The 17,370-nt window shown below is 41.6% G+C and overlaps 2 protein-coding genes across 5 annotated transcripts in view; both read left to right on the top strand.

Annotated features, from left to right (window-relative positions):
* LOC132870885 (butyrophilin subfamily 1 member A1-like) overlaps positions 1-17,370 on the top strand; it is a 106,227-nt gene that overhangs the window by 43,099 nt on the left and 45,758 nt on the right. For all 4 annotated transcript variants that reach the window (XM_060904862.1, XM_060905123.1, XM_060904938.1 and 1 more), the window contains one exon: positions 1,198-1,224. In XM_060904862.1, the coding sequence (XP_060760845.1) occupies positions 1,198-1,224 (27 nt within the window). The remainder of the gene's footprint in view (positions 1-1,197; positions 1,225-17,370) is intronic.
* LOC132871044 (uncharacterized) lies at positions 8,339-9,284 on the top strand. Its single transcript, XM_060905210.1, has one exon. The coding sequence runs from the start codon at positions 8,368-8,370 to the stop codon at positions 9,280-9,282; it is 915 nt and encodes a 304-aa protein (XP_060761193.1). The 5' UTR covers positions 8,339-8,367; the 3' UTR covers positions 9,283-9,284.

Here is a 17,370-nt window from a genome sequence, read left to right as displayed (position 1 = left end):
CTACACTGGTACCATGACGTTTCAGTGTGTGGGCGAGATCATGGTTTATGGTTTTTGTGTGGTGGGTATACATCTCCACCTTTCAATCATGCCAAAAAGAGGTGTGAATGGCGCTCAGCGCCCCATAGATTTGGATTTTTGACAGTTAAATGTGAGAGTAGGACAGAAGAGCCAGAAAGAGAAGAGGAAAGAAGTGAAACCAAAATAGAAGTTTGAAGTATTAAGTAGGCTGAAGTATAAAGGTACTACTCAAAATTGTGGCATTTGTGCAGTAAATGCAGTCTGCAGGGGGTATTATTAATTTTTTTGAACTGCAACAGAACTTATTTAAACTTTTGGTTCATGGTGTTCTGGCAGTGGTTCCGGTAATAAAACAGCATTATTTTATACTACATTGTCGTCAGATGACTTTATTGCTCATGTGAACCCCATGCTGCAAACCACAGCATCACAGACCTCTACTTATTGTAGTAAACTTTTCAACCATGTTAACAGTAAAAAGTGACAGTGTCAGTACCAATATAGAATGCTCCTGAAAGTCACCAGATGCCACCAACTGGGCTCCCTTTTTTCAAAATAAAGAGGATATTATAATACACACACACACACACACACACACACACACACACACACACACACACAACCAAAAGTGGCTGCAGTGATTTTTAAAAAATATACAGGGGTCGCCAATCACACACAGTTTGTTCATGAGCTATACACGAGTGTACTAGTGAACTCCAGCCTACATTCAGCAGTAATCAGGAGCTGAAAGAACTGTGAGTCGAGAGCATGTTGCTGTGTCTGTCAGCACTGCATGCTACTGCTGCTGATTTTCCACATAGCCGAGCCACTGCCACAGTGGGCAGCTCTGAAGTTTCTCAGCACAGCAGTCACAGTGTTGCTGCCCAGTGCTTCTGTGGCGGACTGCATTATAGACACAGTACTGCAGACTTATTAAAGAGCTGCAGACAGAGAAATCCAGAAAACAGAATTTAAAGAGAATATGATCTTCAAAAAACAATACACTGACGGATAAACACAAAACAGTAGAACAGATGATTTATCAGTAAATCCACAACTGAATTTACAGAGAATTTCAGCAAGGCTTCAGATCACTCACGGTATATGATATTATTTACTCTGGAATTAATTGACTAATGTTTGTTTGTTAAAATAATGGACCTGTTTTCTCCTCAGAGCTTCAAAAGCAGAAGCAAAAAGCAGGTAAGAATGAGCTTTTTGTCCTTTTAAAATCACACTGATTAATTAATTGAAGGAAACTTAAAGGTGCTGACTGCAAAGTCACCTGAAATAATTTTTTTTTTTTTAATTGTGCATGGCATTTTCCTGTGTCTCGCAAGAACAATATCACGTGGATGAGGGTTGCTTTTCTCCATTTTGGGACTGTTTTCCTACTTCTTGAGGTAAACAGTATGGCCCCACGGAAACAGCCAAATGTGACGAGCTTTAGCTAATTAGCATAACTATGGAACTGAGTCACACCAAGATCATACAGAAAACACTGAGGCCCTGTCCACACTGCAACGGATTCAGGTGAATCTGATAAAATTGTTTATCGTTTCGGCCTGGCGTCTACACGGCACCGGCGTTTTGGGTGCCCCAAAATGAAATCTTTTGAGAACGGGTTCCAGAGTGGAAAAATCTGGCAACGGCGCCGTTGCGAAGTCGTCTGGATGAGTAGAACGGATTTGTTTACGATGACATCACAACCACGTGACTAGAACAAGCAGCACTCTCGCGCGCATCATTCGTAACAGCAACAATGGCGGTCCCCAGAGTAGTAGTAGTTTCAGTGCTGCAGTCGCTGCTAAGTTTATTCACATTATTGAAGCAAAATGTACAGGTGTTAGACCAACTAGGCGAGCGGCGGAGACGCTTACATGGCCACGCGCGTCAGATTCTTTTAAACCCACCACGGCGTGTAACTAGACGGGCCAAAAGAAGATGATTTTGGGTGAGACCTGGAAGAACCAGTAGCTGGTGGGACAACTTTGTGAATGGTGTTGTCGTGGACGCAGAGTGGAGAGAGAACTTTCGGATGTCCAGAGCTTCACTTGTGGCCCTGAGCGAAGAACTTCATCCTCATATTGAAGGCTGAGAGAAGCAATTGGACCGTTAAAGAAGGTTGCTTGTACGCTGTACTACCTGAGCGACGAGGGAAGGCTACGGAAGACGGCAAACTCCTTCGGCCTGTTGCGGCAGGCTGTCTCCGTCGTCGTGAGGCAGACATGCAAAGCCATCGCTCTCCACCTCGGTCTGAAATATATCAAGCTGCCCTTCACAGAACCCGAGGCAGAGGAGCTTGTGTCTGGCTTTCACTGTGTACATGCATGGCATGCCACAGTGTTTGGGAGCGGTCGACAGGACCCACATTGAAATCAGGCAGCCATCATCCCACGCCATGGACTACATCAACAGAAAGGGTAAACATTCCTTAAATGTACAAGCAGTGTGTGACTACAAGTACAGATTTATGCAGGGGTGGGCAATTATTTTTTCCATGGGGCCACATGAGAAACAGAAAATTTTGTGGAGGGCCGGACCAAAAGGCTGAACTAGATTCTGCATAATATTAATTGTATTTCTTTATATAAAGCAGTAAATAGCATTGTTTTTACAAGCTGCCAAGTCTGGTAAGAGTATGGAAAAAACGAGGTTGCCTTACAAAAAATGTCATTTATTCAATCAAATTTCCCAAAACAATGGTTAACAAAATGTGAACGTTTGTACCATTTTTTTTTCAGTCACATTCACCCCAAAACACAATAAAGACATCACAATATTGTCTTTCTACTCCAAATATCAAGCAAGATACATCATATTATAATGATGATGCTGTGTCGATTCGGTGTAGGTATCAGATCGGCTCGGGCTCCGGCGCCTGCTGGTGACGTCACACTATGTGATTGGCTGGACCGTTTGAAGGATGACGTACAAGTTTGTGGTTGGTCTGGACAAATTACGGAAGTAGTTATCGCGGGATTAGGTTTCATGGGATTTCATGTCATGTTCCTGTCGTGCGCATTGCGTTTTTGTTGAACACAACTTCAAAATAAAAGCAATGCACATTCAGTCCATGCATGAGGTAAAATTAGAAAATACGTTTATTTTGTAATTTCTAATTAACCTTACGCGGGCCGGTCAGAATGAACCAAAGGGCCGGATGCGGCCCGCGGGCCGTAAAATGCCCAGGTCTGGATTTATGGATGTAGTTATAAAGTGGCCTGGCAGTATGCAGGATGCACGAGTGTTTGCAAATGCAAAGATCAGCACCTACTTTAAAACCGGCAAGATTCCAACATTAAAAAAGCAGATAGTGGATGATGAGGAACCCATCCCCATATTTCTCCTGGGTGACCCAGCCTATCCATTACTACCTTTGCTGATGAAGGAATATTCAAACGGTGGCTCCACGCCACAAGAACAGTACTTTGGGTTATGTTTGTGTAGGGCACGCATGGTCATTGAGTGTGCTTTTGGTCGGCTGAAGGCCAGATTTGCATCCCTGAGAAGAGCAATGGACATTAACCTGAATGACTTGCCCTGTGTAATTTACGCCTGCTTTGCTCTCCACAACTACTGTAAAGAAAACAGTGAGACCATGGACGAACACTGTGTGGTGAGTGCTGTACAATGTGACCAGGAAGTACAGCCTTCCACACAAAGCAACAGTTACCTGACTGACTGTAATGAGGCAAAGGGGAGAAGGGTAAGAAGAGTCCTTACAAAGTTCCTTGACTCTTGAACAGTATTTTGTATGTACCACTGTCACTTCTGTTCACTGCTTTTTTAATGTACCAATCACTTTTGTATATAGTATTCTTTAGTGTGGATTTAGTAAACTGTGTGGATGTTGTACATAGACAAGTGACTCAAACCATTTCTTGCCTGCTTTCTATTGGATAAGAATCTTTTGAAATTGTTTACACATTAACCTGACTGACCTGCCAGACAGACAATTTACACCTGCTTTGATGAACAGAAAGTACAGCCTTCCACACAAAGCAACAGTTACCTGACTATAATGGAGGCAGAGGGGAAAAGGGTCAGAAGACCCTTCAACAGACTGTTTTGTATGAACCACTGCATTGCATTCACTTTTGTATACAGCTTTTCTTTTAAATAAACAAGTAACTGAACCATTTCTTGAATTTCTTTTTTTTATTGGATAAGACTGCTTTTCAAAATGTTCACACACAATATAAAAAGTTATATAAATTATATAAAAATGCTTTTCAAAATGTTCACACACAATAAGAAAATAAAGTTATATAAAACTATGCACACTAATAAAACTAAATTTGTACACACAGAAGGCACGATTTCCAAATTCTGTACACACATGGGAAAAAGAAACCAGCACAATGAGGCACAGTCTTTACGTGTCCACATCTTCCTCTTGCAGCAGTGCCCTTCTGCAAGAGAAACCTGGAGCAGTGTGTGTACGTGGAGTGGTGTGTGATGGTGTGTAGCTTGTTGTGCTGTGTAATGGTGTGTATGCATCTGCAGGATGATGCGGTGTGTGCAAGTAAGGTGGTGCTGCATGGTGTGCTGGCATGTATGGCCTACAGTACAGTGTTGTGCATGAACGCGTTCAAAAGAACGCGTTCACTGAACACGCTCGTTTTTCCATGAACTTTGAACTGAACGCAACAACTTTGTAATGAAAGAACTTGAACGTGAATTCGTTCAAATTATGCGACATGAACAACAAATATGAAGATGAACGAAACATGAAACCTGATGAATCGAGTGGCACGTCTACTTGCAAGATATTTTACGTTCTACTACTTCACTGTCAGTCTGATGTTGTTGTCACTCACTGCCCTGAGGTGCCGCGTGTGTGCAATGCATCATGGATAACGCAGTGTGAAGCCGGAGATAGTGGATGGCTCTATGATTTGGCTCCATACTACGTTACCCATGATGCAGCAGAGCAGAGTAGGCGTAACCCAGCGTTCCCTAGCTACAGGCAGCAGACAGCGCGCACACCACAGCCGGCGCACACTCACAGCAACATGGCCAGTGAAAGTTCAAGTAGCGGCACGGAGAACACAGATGAGTACAATGCCAAATAATTTTAGAAATTTGATTGTTGTGTGCATACACAGATGTGTACTAAAGAATGAGGCTATCTGAAGTTTTCCTGTTTTGTATTTTGAGAAATAAAAAGCCCTTGAGCATGCATCCCTCTGTCTGATCAATATGGTTGATCTGGTCAATGCTGTTGATATGGATCTTAAAATAGCACTCCTTCAGTGTATATACATATTGGCAGTCATCTTTTTAGAAACACACATTTATGAGGAAGTCTAGTTGTCGTTTATTAGAAGTTACTGTTAGTTGAAACTGAAAGCATTTGTTTGAAGTCACGTGTAACGTTTTGGTAGCAGTGGTTGAGTCAGTGAAGAAATCAAAATATTTTGTCCTTTTTTCCATATATAGTATGTACAATAACTTCCATTTTGTGTGATAGAATATAATATCTATAATATGTGAGTAGTTTTGAGCTAGAATGTAGCATATGATTTTAGTCTTTATTTTCATATCCCACCTAAAAGTAAAATGAACTGAACTTTGAACTAGTTCAGAATTAAAACTGAACTATGAACGTGAACAGTTCACTTTTAACATGTTTGAACTGAACTTGAACTAGTTCAAAAAAAGTGTGAACTTGCACAACACTGCTACAGTATATGGATGTGGAGCAGGGGCTTGTGGTTGTTGCTGGAGCACAAGTGTCTGAAGCAGTTCGAACCCATTCTTAATGGTGTTTGTGATGAGTTCAATATTGTTGTTCACCCGCTCCATGTTCTCACTGGCACGCTTCTCTGACTCCTCCATGAGCTGCAGCATTCTCCTCTTTATCTGGAGATCCTCCTGCACGGCTGCATCCGCTGGGGCCTTCCTCTTTAGCCTGTCACCTCTGTGGCTATCGAGTTTTGCCTTAAAAAACAAAGTTAATAGATTTTAGAATGCATCACCACCCAGTAGCAAACACTTTACAACACCACCCTAAAGCAGTTTGTATTTTTAAGCCCTGAAGAAGGCCTGGACTGAGGCTGAAACATGTTGGCTTTTTTAATGTTCAAAATGAACTAGCTATACTGATTAAAAGCTTTTTATGGAAGAAGAAGAGTGCCTTGGACATCCTTTATCCACTTGCAACACCCTAAAGCAACATGAACATATCAAACGTTACACCGTGCCAGCTTTGAAGTAGCATAACATATAACTCACAGCAAGTAGCCCTTCAAGATTGAAACCATGAGCTTGTTTACCTGAAGCAAATTTCTCCGACGGTTGACCTCTGCAGCAGAAGAAACTTCTAGTTCGACAGGCAACCAGGGAGAATCAGATGTCGAGGAGGAGGCCGAATCTTCCACCATATCAGCACTCTCGATGCCCGATGGGATGTTGTAGGTTCCAGGTGATCCACCCCAGATCTCTTCGCACAGTTCAAAGAATATTAGAACCACACGTCCGTGGCCACTCCGACGCCCAGAGTCGATGGCATGCCGATATTTATTTCTTATCCCCTTCAGTTTTGCAGTAATCTGGGCCTTTGAGATGTTGCTGGGGTCGTGAGGAAAGTCCTTCCCTGCAGCCATGTCCCCAGTGGTATACTGCTGCCGAAAGGCGAGCGCAATATCTCCGTACTTGGTTTGGCATGTCTCCCAGTCCACATTCTCCTGATATTTAGAGGTTTTATAGTTCAGAGTCACTCGCAGGAGTAACTCCACCTTGTCATCGGTCCAGACAAGAGAGTCGGTTTTTCCTCGTGTAGTCGCAGCCATCTTCTTCTTGTTGTTGTGTGTTTGTTCCTGTAAGTGCTTCACGCCGGGTAGAAGAAGGGGTTTATGCGCATGCGTCGTTCTTCTATTGTTCTGGGCTCTCCGATGGGACTGTTTTACAGCGCACGTAGAGGTGTGGCATGTGTATTGCATCGTTTTCAGCAAGCGTTGCGTTGCCATATGTACCTGATATTTTACTGATCCATTGCCCATGTGGACGCGATATTAAAAAAAAAAAAAATCTCGTTGCCGTTGTCGTGTGGATGTAGCCTGAGTCTGCATCGACCTCAGAGAGTTTTGAGTCACAGGGATGTAATTTGTAGTTGAATAGAAGCTATTCACGAATGTCAGTCACGTGACTTTTGCTTGTGAGTTTACTTCTGGTGAGTGAAGTGGTGGTCAGAAAAACCAATTTGGCTGCCATTTTGTAAAGAGCTAGTGAAACCGTCTCTGATTATTTTTGCAGTTTAGAGGCCAATACACAGTCAAGATACCTTCAGAAAGTTGCTGTTTGCAATGGAATAGATCCTAACCTGCTAGTAAAGAAGGATTTTTCCTCCGAGTTGGAAAATTATCCATCCATTGAGTTCCCCAACATCTCAAACACTCTGGTGCTGCAGACATCGTTCTACACGGACAAACAGATGAAAACCTGGAAGAGCATGGAGGAGAACAACTTTTTATATGTTGTTGGGTTAAGGATCTGGGGATCAGGACACTACAGTATGAATCCTGTATCATTTATACCTGGGTAAGGAGGAATTTTGTGGCTTTTTGTACCCATCTTTGCGATGGTTGCTAGGATGCTACAAGTTTTAGTATTGGGTGTAAACAAACCACAGCCACTTGATTCTCAATCCTCCCTGCTCTTCTATTCCAGCAAACAATTTTTTTATTAAAACAGAGAAAGTGCAGCGAGAATAAATAAATGCTGCATATTGTCAAGATTGTGAGGACATCCTGATAAATAAAGTGGAAACATATGTCTTCATTTACAATATGGAAACAGTAACCAAAAACACACCTGAGGACTGAAGCATCTCCTCAACTTCAGAACACCAAGAAATAACAGAAAATGGTGAGAAAAGTCATTTGCGAATCCGAACAAAATAAATCAGAGGAATTTATCAACCTTTCACAAAGTGGTCACTGCAAACTGGAGCGTTCTTCGACTCTGTTCCCATTAATTGCAACAAAACATTAAAGAGCCGCCTCTCTCATCGTCTTTTGGTTAAATCCTTTGCTTTTTCCTGAGTTGTTCGCGCAGAGTCCTTTTTCCCGCGAGTGCCGGCGTTAATTACTAATCCTTTAACTTTTTTTCTATAAATAAATTTCCAGTATCCTCTTCATTTTTATTATACTGTCGCTTTCATTTTTGTACTTTTCACTTTCGCTTTCCTTTTTCCGGTTTTTTTCTCTTTCTTTTTTCGGAAGAACGCCGAGACCGGAAGCTTTCTTTTTCTCTCCTCCTGTGTAAAGTCCACAAGCGGAGGCCATCTGATCTGCTTTAATATCAACAGATCTTCATTTAAGGTACGTGAATCTTTTCATCATGGCACACCTTCAGCCTGTTCAGTGTGCTGAGTGCAGGATGTTTAGTCATTCTTCCTCCGTCACTAGCGATAGCTCTATTAGCTTTACTTGTGATAAGTGCAGATTAGTTAGCTCTCTGACGGAGAAGATTTCAGTGCTAGAAGCGCGTGTCCAGGCTTTAGAGCAGGTTAGTGAGCGTGAGAACAGTGTAGTTTCTGTTAGGGAAAGTCTGGACGCCCTAGGTGGAGTTAGCAATCCCCCAACTCCGGCATTAGAGCCCTTACAGCGGGGCGAATGGGTGACGGCTCGGCGGCATAAGCGTAGAGCCAAAGCTACCGCTGAGGCTCGCCCACGGGAGCACCACTCCTCTCCGCGTCACGTGTCGAACAGGTTTGCTCTCCTTAGTGATGCACCCACTGAGAAACCTGAAAGAGCTCTGGTTATAGGGAACTCTATCATACGGCACGTGAAATTAGCTCAGCCTTTAGGGGCACCAGCAGCTTTAGTCAGGTGTATACCGGGAGCCAGGGCGCCGGACATAGCAGGTAATCTTAGGGTCCTAGGCAAGCACAGGTTCTCAAAGATAGTTATCCATGCAGGAGCTAATGATATACGCCTTCGTCAGTCTGAGGTTACTAAGAGTAACTTTGTAGAGGTGTTTAAATTAGCGAAGGCGATGTCCGATGCTGTAGTATGCTCTGGCCCCATCCCAATGCGGCGTGGCGATGTAGCTTACAGCAGGTTATGGTCGCTGAACTGCTGGCTGTCCAGGTGGTGCTCTGAAAACAGTGTGGGCTTTATAGATAATTGGGCTAATTTTGAGGGCACTGCTGGCCTGTTAGGGCGGGACGGTATCCATCCCACTCGGGAAGGTGCTGCTCTCATTTCCTGCAGCATAGGTCATAGTCTCAGAACAGGCCTAGTTAATTTCTGACAATCCAGAGCCAAGGCCAGGGAGCAGACGAACAGGCTAAACCGACTGTCTGCTAGCTGCACAGAGTCGTCACTCAGGGCCCACTACATCGAGACTGTGTCTGTTCCCCGAGCTCAACAAAAAGGTAGAAATTTTCAGAGAGTTTGTTCCAGTAACCTAATCAATATAAAATTAGATCAGACTGACTGTACAGCTGCTGCCAGCACCTTTGATCTAAAGGTGGGGCTATTAAATATTAGATCTCTTACATCTAAAGCGCTAATGGTTAATGAACTCATTACTGATCAGGAGTTTAATGTACTGTGTTTAACAGAAACATGGATTAAGCCAAATGAATATATAGCATTAAATGAAGCGAGTCCTCCTGGATACAGTTATATACACCAGCCTCGTCTAACTGGCAGAGGAGGAGGCGTCGCGGTTATTTATAACGATTATCTAGGTGTAACACACAAACCTGGTTATAAATTTAATACATTTGAAGTTCTTCATACTCATAATGTATGTAGCCTCGAAAAATAAGTCTACCCAGTTAATTCCATTGCTTATTATTTACAGGCCCCCGGGGCCATATTCTGAGTTTCTTTCTGAATTTGCAGATTTTATCTCAGATCTGGTTATTTCCTTAGACAAAGCTTTAGTTGTCGGAGATTTTAATATTCACTTCGATAACCCAGAAGACCCTTTAAAAACAGCGTTTGTGTCCATCTTAGATTCAGTTGGGATTAAGCAGAATGTCATAGGACCGACCCATAATGGTGGTCACACCCTTGATCTAATACTAACATTCAGATTAAACGTAGACAATATAGTCATACTTCCACAGTCTGAAGTTATCTCAGATCATTGTCTCATCTCATTCAAAATATGTCTGAGTAATAATATATGCACCTCACCACGCTACTGTATTAAACGTACTTTCACGTCAACTACTGCACAGAGCTTTATAAATGATCTCCCAGAGCTGTCAACTTTGATTGGGTCACTGTCAGCCCCTGCAGAACTTGATCAGGCAACTGAATGCTTAGAGTCAACATTCCGCCATACTTTAGATAATGTAGCTCCTCTAAAAAGGAAAATGGTCAGAGACAAAAAATTAGCACCCTGGTATAATGATGACACTCGCACATTAAAACAGACCACTCGAAAATTGGAACGTAAATGGCGTCAAACAAAATTGGTAGTGTTCAAATTAGCTTGGAAGGAGAGCTTCCTAAAGTACAGAAAAGCTCTTAGTGCTGCGAGATCAACATATTTCTCCTCCCTAATAGAAGATAACAAAAATAATCCTAGATTCCTATTTAATACTGTAGCAAAATTAACCAGGAATAAGTCCACTATCAACACATGCACACCTGCAGTATGTAGTAGCAACGACTTCATGAATTTTTTTAATGACAAAATTGAGAATATCCGACAAAAAATTCAAACTACTAATTTAAGGTTAGACAATGAAAGTGACCTTGTAGTTAACAATATAACTGTATCAGATCATCAGTTAGAATGTTTTACTCCCCTAAAAGAAACTGAATTACTTTCATTAATCTCTACATCAAAAGCCTCAACTTGCGTACTAGATCCCTTACCGACACATCTATTCAAACAGATAATGCCTGGAGTAATTGAACCGCTTCTAAAAATAATAAATTCTTCTCTTATGATTGGCTATGTACCCAAATCCTTTAAACTAGCAGTTATCAAACCCCTGATTAAAAAACCTGACCTTGATCCCTGTCAGCTGTCCAATTATCGGCCAATATCAAACCTCCCCTTTATCTCCAAGATCCTTGAAAAAGCTGTGGCACAGCAGTTATGCTCATATTTACATAGGAATAACATCCATGAAATGTATCAGTCAGGATTTAGACCTCATCACAGCACAGAGACAGCACTGGTTAAAGTAGTAAACGACCTACTGTTGGCGTCTGATCAGGGCTGTGTCTCGCTACTTGTGTTGCTTGACCTTGTTGCTTGACCTTGTGTTGCTTACCCGGCTGTTAAACTGCTAAAGAGAGAATGTAGAAAGACTGAAAGAAAATGGCGCAAATCTAAACTTCACATCCATTATCAAATCCATAAAGAGATGCTTTGTAATTATAATTATGAAATTCGTAAAGCAAGACAGTCTTTCTTCTCCAATATCATCAGCAGGAATATGAACAATGCCCGTGTGCTATTTTCAACAGTAGAGAAGCTAACTAATCCCCCACCACAATTAGCACCTGAACTTCTCTCAGTTAATAAATGCAATGAGTTTGCATCCTTCTTCAAAGGTAAAATTGATAAAATACGGCAGAATATGTCTCATAATATATCTCAGTTGCAAAAAATTGAAAAACTGCAATCACCAATGACACAGATAGATAACTTTAACACAATGTCAGAATTTTGTTTAATTGATTATGAGACTCTTGAAAAAACTGTACAAAATCTCAGTTCCTCAACATCTGAACTGGACATTCTGCCCACCAACTTTTTTAAGTCTGTTCTTCATCTTATAATTACAGATGTGCTTCAAATTATAAATACATCCTTGGAGACTGGTGTTGTTCCTGTGTCCCTAAAAAAAGCTGTTGTAAAGCCCCTTCTTAAAAAAAATAATCTGGATCCTTCAGTGTTAAATAATTACAGGCCAATATCAAATCTACCATTTATCGGGAAAATCCTGGAAAAAATTGTCTTCAATCAATTAACTGCCTTCTTGATATCAAACAGCCGTTTTGATAATTTTCAGTCAGGATTTCGTGCCAATCATAGCACTGAAACAGCGCTGATTAAAGTTATAAATGACATACGTCTTAATACTGATGCAGGCAAAACATCGGTCCTGGTATTACTGGACCTCAGTGCAGCTTTTGATACTGTTGATCACAACATACTGCTATATCGACTTGAACACTGGGTTGGATTGACTGGTAAAGTTATCAATTGGTTAAAATCATACTTAAAAGATAGAAGCTTCTTTGTTACCCTGGGAAATTGTTCCTCAACGTCAATGCCCTTGACCTGTGGTGTCCCCCAGGGGTCGATTCTTGGACCATTACTTTTCAACCTTTATATGCTCCCACTTGGGCAAATTATCAATAAAAATTCAATTTTGTATCACTGCTATGCAGATGATACCCAAATTTATTTTGCTCTATCACCAAATGATTATGCCCCCCTTGAATGTCTCTACCAGTGTATCGATCAAATCAATAGCTGGATGTCACAAAATTTTCTTCAGCTGAACACAGATAAAACAGAAATAATTCTATTTGGAAAAAAAGATGAAAGACTCAGGATTACCACTATTCTTGACACAAAAGGGATTAAAACTAAAGAAATGGTTAAAAATCTTGGTGTTTTCATTGACAGCGAGCTAAACTTTGACAGTCACATGAAAGCAATCACTAAAACGGCATTTTATCACCTAAAAAACATTTCCAAACTAAGAGGACTTATGTCAAAACATGATCTGGAAAAACTAATACATGCCTTCATCTCTAGTAGGGTTGATTACTGCAATGGCCTTTTCACAGGCCTGCCAAAAAAGACCATTAAACGACTTCAGCTGGTTCAAAATGCAGCGGCGAGGGTTCTCACACGAACAAAAAGAACAGAGCACATTACTCCAATTCTAAGGTCCCTTCACTGGCTTCCAGTAAGCTACAGAATTGACTTTAAAGCATTGCTGCTGGTGTACAAATCTCTAAATGGTACAGGGCCCAATTACCTCTCTGATATGTTGCAGCGGCCTAACCCAATCAGATCTACCAGATCGCAACAGAAAAATTTACTATTAAAACCAGTTGTTAAAACAAAGTGTGGTGAAGCAGCTTTTAGCTACTATGCAGTACAGCTATGGAACTAACTCCCAGAGGACATTAAAAATGCTCCTGCTGTTGGCAGCTTCAAATCTAGGTTAAAGACCAAGCTGTTTTCAGATGCTTTCTGTTAAATAATTAATATTTTACATTTTTTATAATCTTTTTCTCTGCATGTTTTAAATTTATTTCAACTTTATTCTATTTTATTCTGCTAGGTTTTTTTTTCTCTTTCTCTTTCTCCTTTTTCTTTTTGGCATTTTAATATTTTATTTCTACTATTGTTTAATTCTTATTATTTTCTTTTAATTCTTTTAATTAATTATTTTAGAATAAAGATAAAATTATTTTATGTAATTTTATTTCTCTATTGTTTACTGTTTTTGTTTTTACTTCTGTAAAGCACATTGAACTGCCATTGTGTATGAAATGTGCTATATAAATAAACTTGCCTTGCCTTGCCTTAGTGCAGCATTTGATACCATTGATCATTACATTCTTCTGGATAGACTAGAAAATGTTGTGGGAGTTAAGGGAATGGCCCTCTCCTGGCTCAGGTCTTATCTAACTGATCGTTATCAGTATGTTGATATAAATGGTGATATTTCTAGACGTACCGAGGTAAAGTTTGGTGTTCCACAAGGTTCTGTCTTGGGTCCACTGCTTTTTTCTCTATATATGTTACCTCTGGGCGATATTATTCGTAAACATTGTATTAGTTTCCACTGTTATGCTGATGACACACAGTTGTATGTCTCTGCAAAACCTGATGAGAGACACCAGCTTAATAAAATTGAGGAATGTGTTAAGGACATTAGACACTGGATGCTTATAAATTTCCTTCTGCTTAACTCTGACAAGACTGAAGTACTTGTGCTAGGACCACATATAGCTAGAAGTAAGTTTTCTGATTACACAGTAACTCTGGATGGCCTTTCTGTTTCTTCACGTGCAGCAGTAAAAGACCTCGGAGTGATTATTGACCCCAGTCTTTCATCCGAAACTCACATTGATAACATCACCCGGATAGCTTTCTTTCATCTCAGAAATATTGCAAAGATAAGAAATTTAATGTCATTGCATGATGCAGAAAAACTAGTCCATGCTTTCGTTACCTCCAGGTTGGATTATTGTAATGCCTTACTGTCTGGATGTTCCAATAAGTGCATAAACAAGCTCCAGTTAGTTCAAAATGCCGCAACAAGAGTCCTTACTAGAACTAGAAAATATGACCACATCACGCCTGTCTTATCCACACTGCATTGGCTCCCAATCAAATTTCGTATTGATTATAAAATACTACTATTGACCTTTAAAGCACTAAATGGTCTCGCACCACAGTACCTGAGTGAACTTCTGCTCCTCTATGACCCGCCACGCCTACTTAGATCAAAAGGTGCAGGCTATCTGCTGGTACCTCGTATAGTGAAGGCTACATCAGGGGGCAGAGCCTTTTCTTACAAAGCCCCACTGTTATGGAACAGCCTTCCAAGTAATGTTCGGGAATCAGACACAGTCTCAGCATTTAAGTCTAGGCTGAAAACATATCTGTTTAGTCAAGCCTTTTGTTAATGGTGTTTATGAGGTAAAGGAGTAGATCTGGAGGGTCCTCAGACATAGAGTGTTTTGGTAAACTGGGATGTATGGATGCTGTCAGTCCCCACTCGCTTGCTCACTCGAGTTTGTTGACGGTGTAGTGGCTGGCTGCTTTATGTCCCGGGGCTCCCTCATGCCTGTGTTACCTTCTGGCTCTCTCCTTTTAGTTATGCTGTCATAGTTAGTTGCCGGAGTCCCTGCTTGTACTCGGTGCAATATGTATACTGTTCCTACTTATTCAGGTGACATTGGGCATACCTAACCACCTGTGTTTTCTTTCTCTCCCCCCCACCCCAAATCTGTCCCTCTGAGTTACATGGAGTCAACAGGAAATCTTTTGGTGGAGACGGTGGGGACCTCGACTGGCTATCGTAGCCTGCAGGGAATCGGCCGTCAGACATTCTGTCGCATGTCCCAGACCCGGTGAAATGTAACTGAATTGTCTTGGCCAGGCCTAAGGGTCCCATCTGCATCTCATCATTGCTGAGGAGTGTGCTCCCATCACCCAATCAAGCATCCAGCCAGAGCAGGTCATGATATATTTTTTACCATATTAACATGCCATTGTGTGTTATGCCTGATGTAAAGACTCTCGTCTCTGCGAGCCTACCACACAGATTTAATACTTGTCATTTTTAGGGCATACCTAACAACGTGTTTTCTTTCTCTCTCTCTCTCTCTCTCCCCCCCCCCCCCATCTGTCCCTCTGAGTTACATGTTGATCCTGGGATTGAGATGCTGGCCTCTTCTGCCCCTCGGATCTGCTTGATCCATCCTGGTGCCCTGTGTCTGGTCGGAGTTTTATCGCCCCACTCCTGTGAAGGACGGCCCCATGAGGACAGTTGAGGGTTATATCTGTTAAAACTGTTAATATTATAGTCAGGCTGTCTGTTGTTGCCCAAATGAGGATGGGTTCCCTTTTGAGTCTGGTTCCTCTCGAGGTTTCTTCCTCATGTCGTCTGAGGGAGTTTTTCCTTGCCACCGTCGCCACAGGCTTGCTCATTGGGGATAGATTAGGGATAAAATTAGCTCATGTTTTAATTCGTTCAAATTCTGTAAAGCTGCTTTGCGACAATGTTTATTGTTAAAAGCGCTGTACAAATAAACTTGATTTGATTTGAAACTTGACTTTTTCATCCTTTTTTATCATTTGATGGGGAACCCAGAAGAAACTTATCAGTTGTATGGTTTGTTCAATTCGATCAGCCCAAAACAATGCAAGTGTCAGGCATTTTAACGACTCGCAAGGTGCCCCAGTGATAGTAACGCTTTGTAAACAGTGAGTTTCGCTGACCACCACTTCATGTCTTGCATATCTAATAAGGCGGATGTGATGTCGGATGAAAGCAACCTATAGATCCATGAAACAAAAGAGGAATCTATCTTTTCTCTGTTACTGTTTTTATCATTTCTTTCTCTGTAAGACCAAAACATTAGGTGTATAACTCCATACTCACTACCATGGAGTCAAGACCACACATTCTAAGGCTAAGATCGCTAAGCGCTAGCTAGAATAATTTAGTTATCTGTCCAGAAAAATGACGTCATCTAATCTTGCTCTATCTTGCAGTTGCACTCACTAGGCAGACTTTCCTTTTCTTTTCCGCTGGCTTTTAGCTGGAGGGAGAGTCGAGTCCTCCATGTTTGCCCACACTGACTTGTTTTGGTTAAAAGTAGGTCGGACACACCCCACAGTGGTCACGTGATATTGGTGCTCACTTGCGTTGGCAGTCTCTGGAATCGTAAAATGCAGGACACTTTTCATCTCTGCAAAACATTTACATACAGGATACACGGCGTGTGCAGCAGCGAAACATCTCCAAACTCCAACAGCAACAGAAATAAAACATTTTACCCAGAATTCAACTTTGTAGTCAGAACCTTGAACAGACCATATTATCCTGATCACATAATCACAAAGGTAACTGGGAGGTTGTTACACTGTTTGGACCTCTGACTTAGAGACACAATTTAGTATGGTGAAGGTTCATGATAAGGTGCAGATCGGGGCAGAGGGCAGAAATTACAGCTCCTTCTCATGTTTATTGAAATGAATGCTACCAGATTATGTGCAGCTCAGGTCATGTATCCAGATTTGGACAACAGGAAGCAAACAGGAAGGAGGTTTATGGAGTGAAATCAGAGTCAGCAGAACCCGATATTATACTACATCATTTTATTACGACCTGAATTCTTGAAACCAGAATTTCTGAAACCTTGAATTTCTTACTCTAAATTTTCAGTATGGGCGGCACGGTGGTGTAGTGGTTAGCGCTGTCGCCTCACAGCAAGAAGGTCCTGGGTTCGAGCCCCGGGGCCGGCGAGGGCCTTTCTGTGTGGAGTTTGCATGTTTTCCCCGTGTCCGCGTGGGTTTCCTCCGGGTGCTCCGGTTTCCCCCACAGTCCAAAGACATGCAGGTTAGGTTAACTGGTGACTCTAAATTGACCATAGGTGTGAATGTGAGTGTGAATGGTTGTCTGTGTCTATGTGTCAGCCCTGTGATGACCTGGCGACTTGTCCAGGGTGTACCCCGCCTTTCGCCCGTAGTCAGCTGGGATAGGCTCCAGCTTGCCTGCGACCCTGTAGAAGGATAAAGCGGCTAGAGATAATGAGATAAGATGAGAATTTTCAGTATCTGAATTTCAGATGGTTTAATTTAGGACAATTATATTCAAATATCTTAAGA

This window comes from Neoarius graeffei, chromosome 1, assembly GCF_027579695.1.
Source record: "Neoarius graeffei isolate fNeoGra1 chromosome 1, fNeoGra1.pri, whole genome shotgun sequence".
In the NCBI taxonomy this organism is placed as follows: domain Eukaryota; kingdom Metazoa; phylum Chordata; class Actinopteri; order Siluriformes; family Ariidae; genus Neoarius; species Neoarius graeffei.
Note: the sequence above shows the minus strand (reverse complement) of the source record. Positions and strands in the feature narration are given on the sequence as shown.

Coding starts and splice junctions, on each gene's coding strand:
- LOC132871044 (XM_060905210.1), top strand. CDS start 8,368: ATGGCACACCTTCAGCCTGTTCAGTGTGCTGAGTGCAGGATGTTTAGT.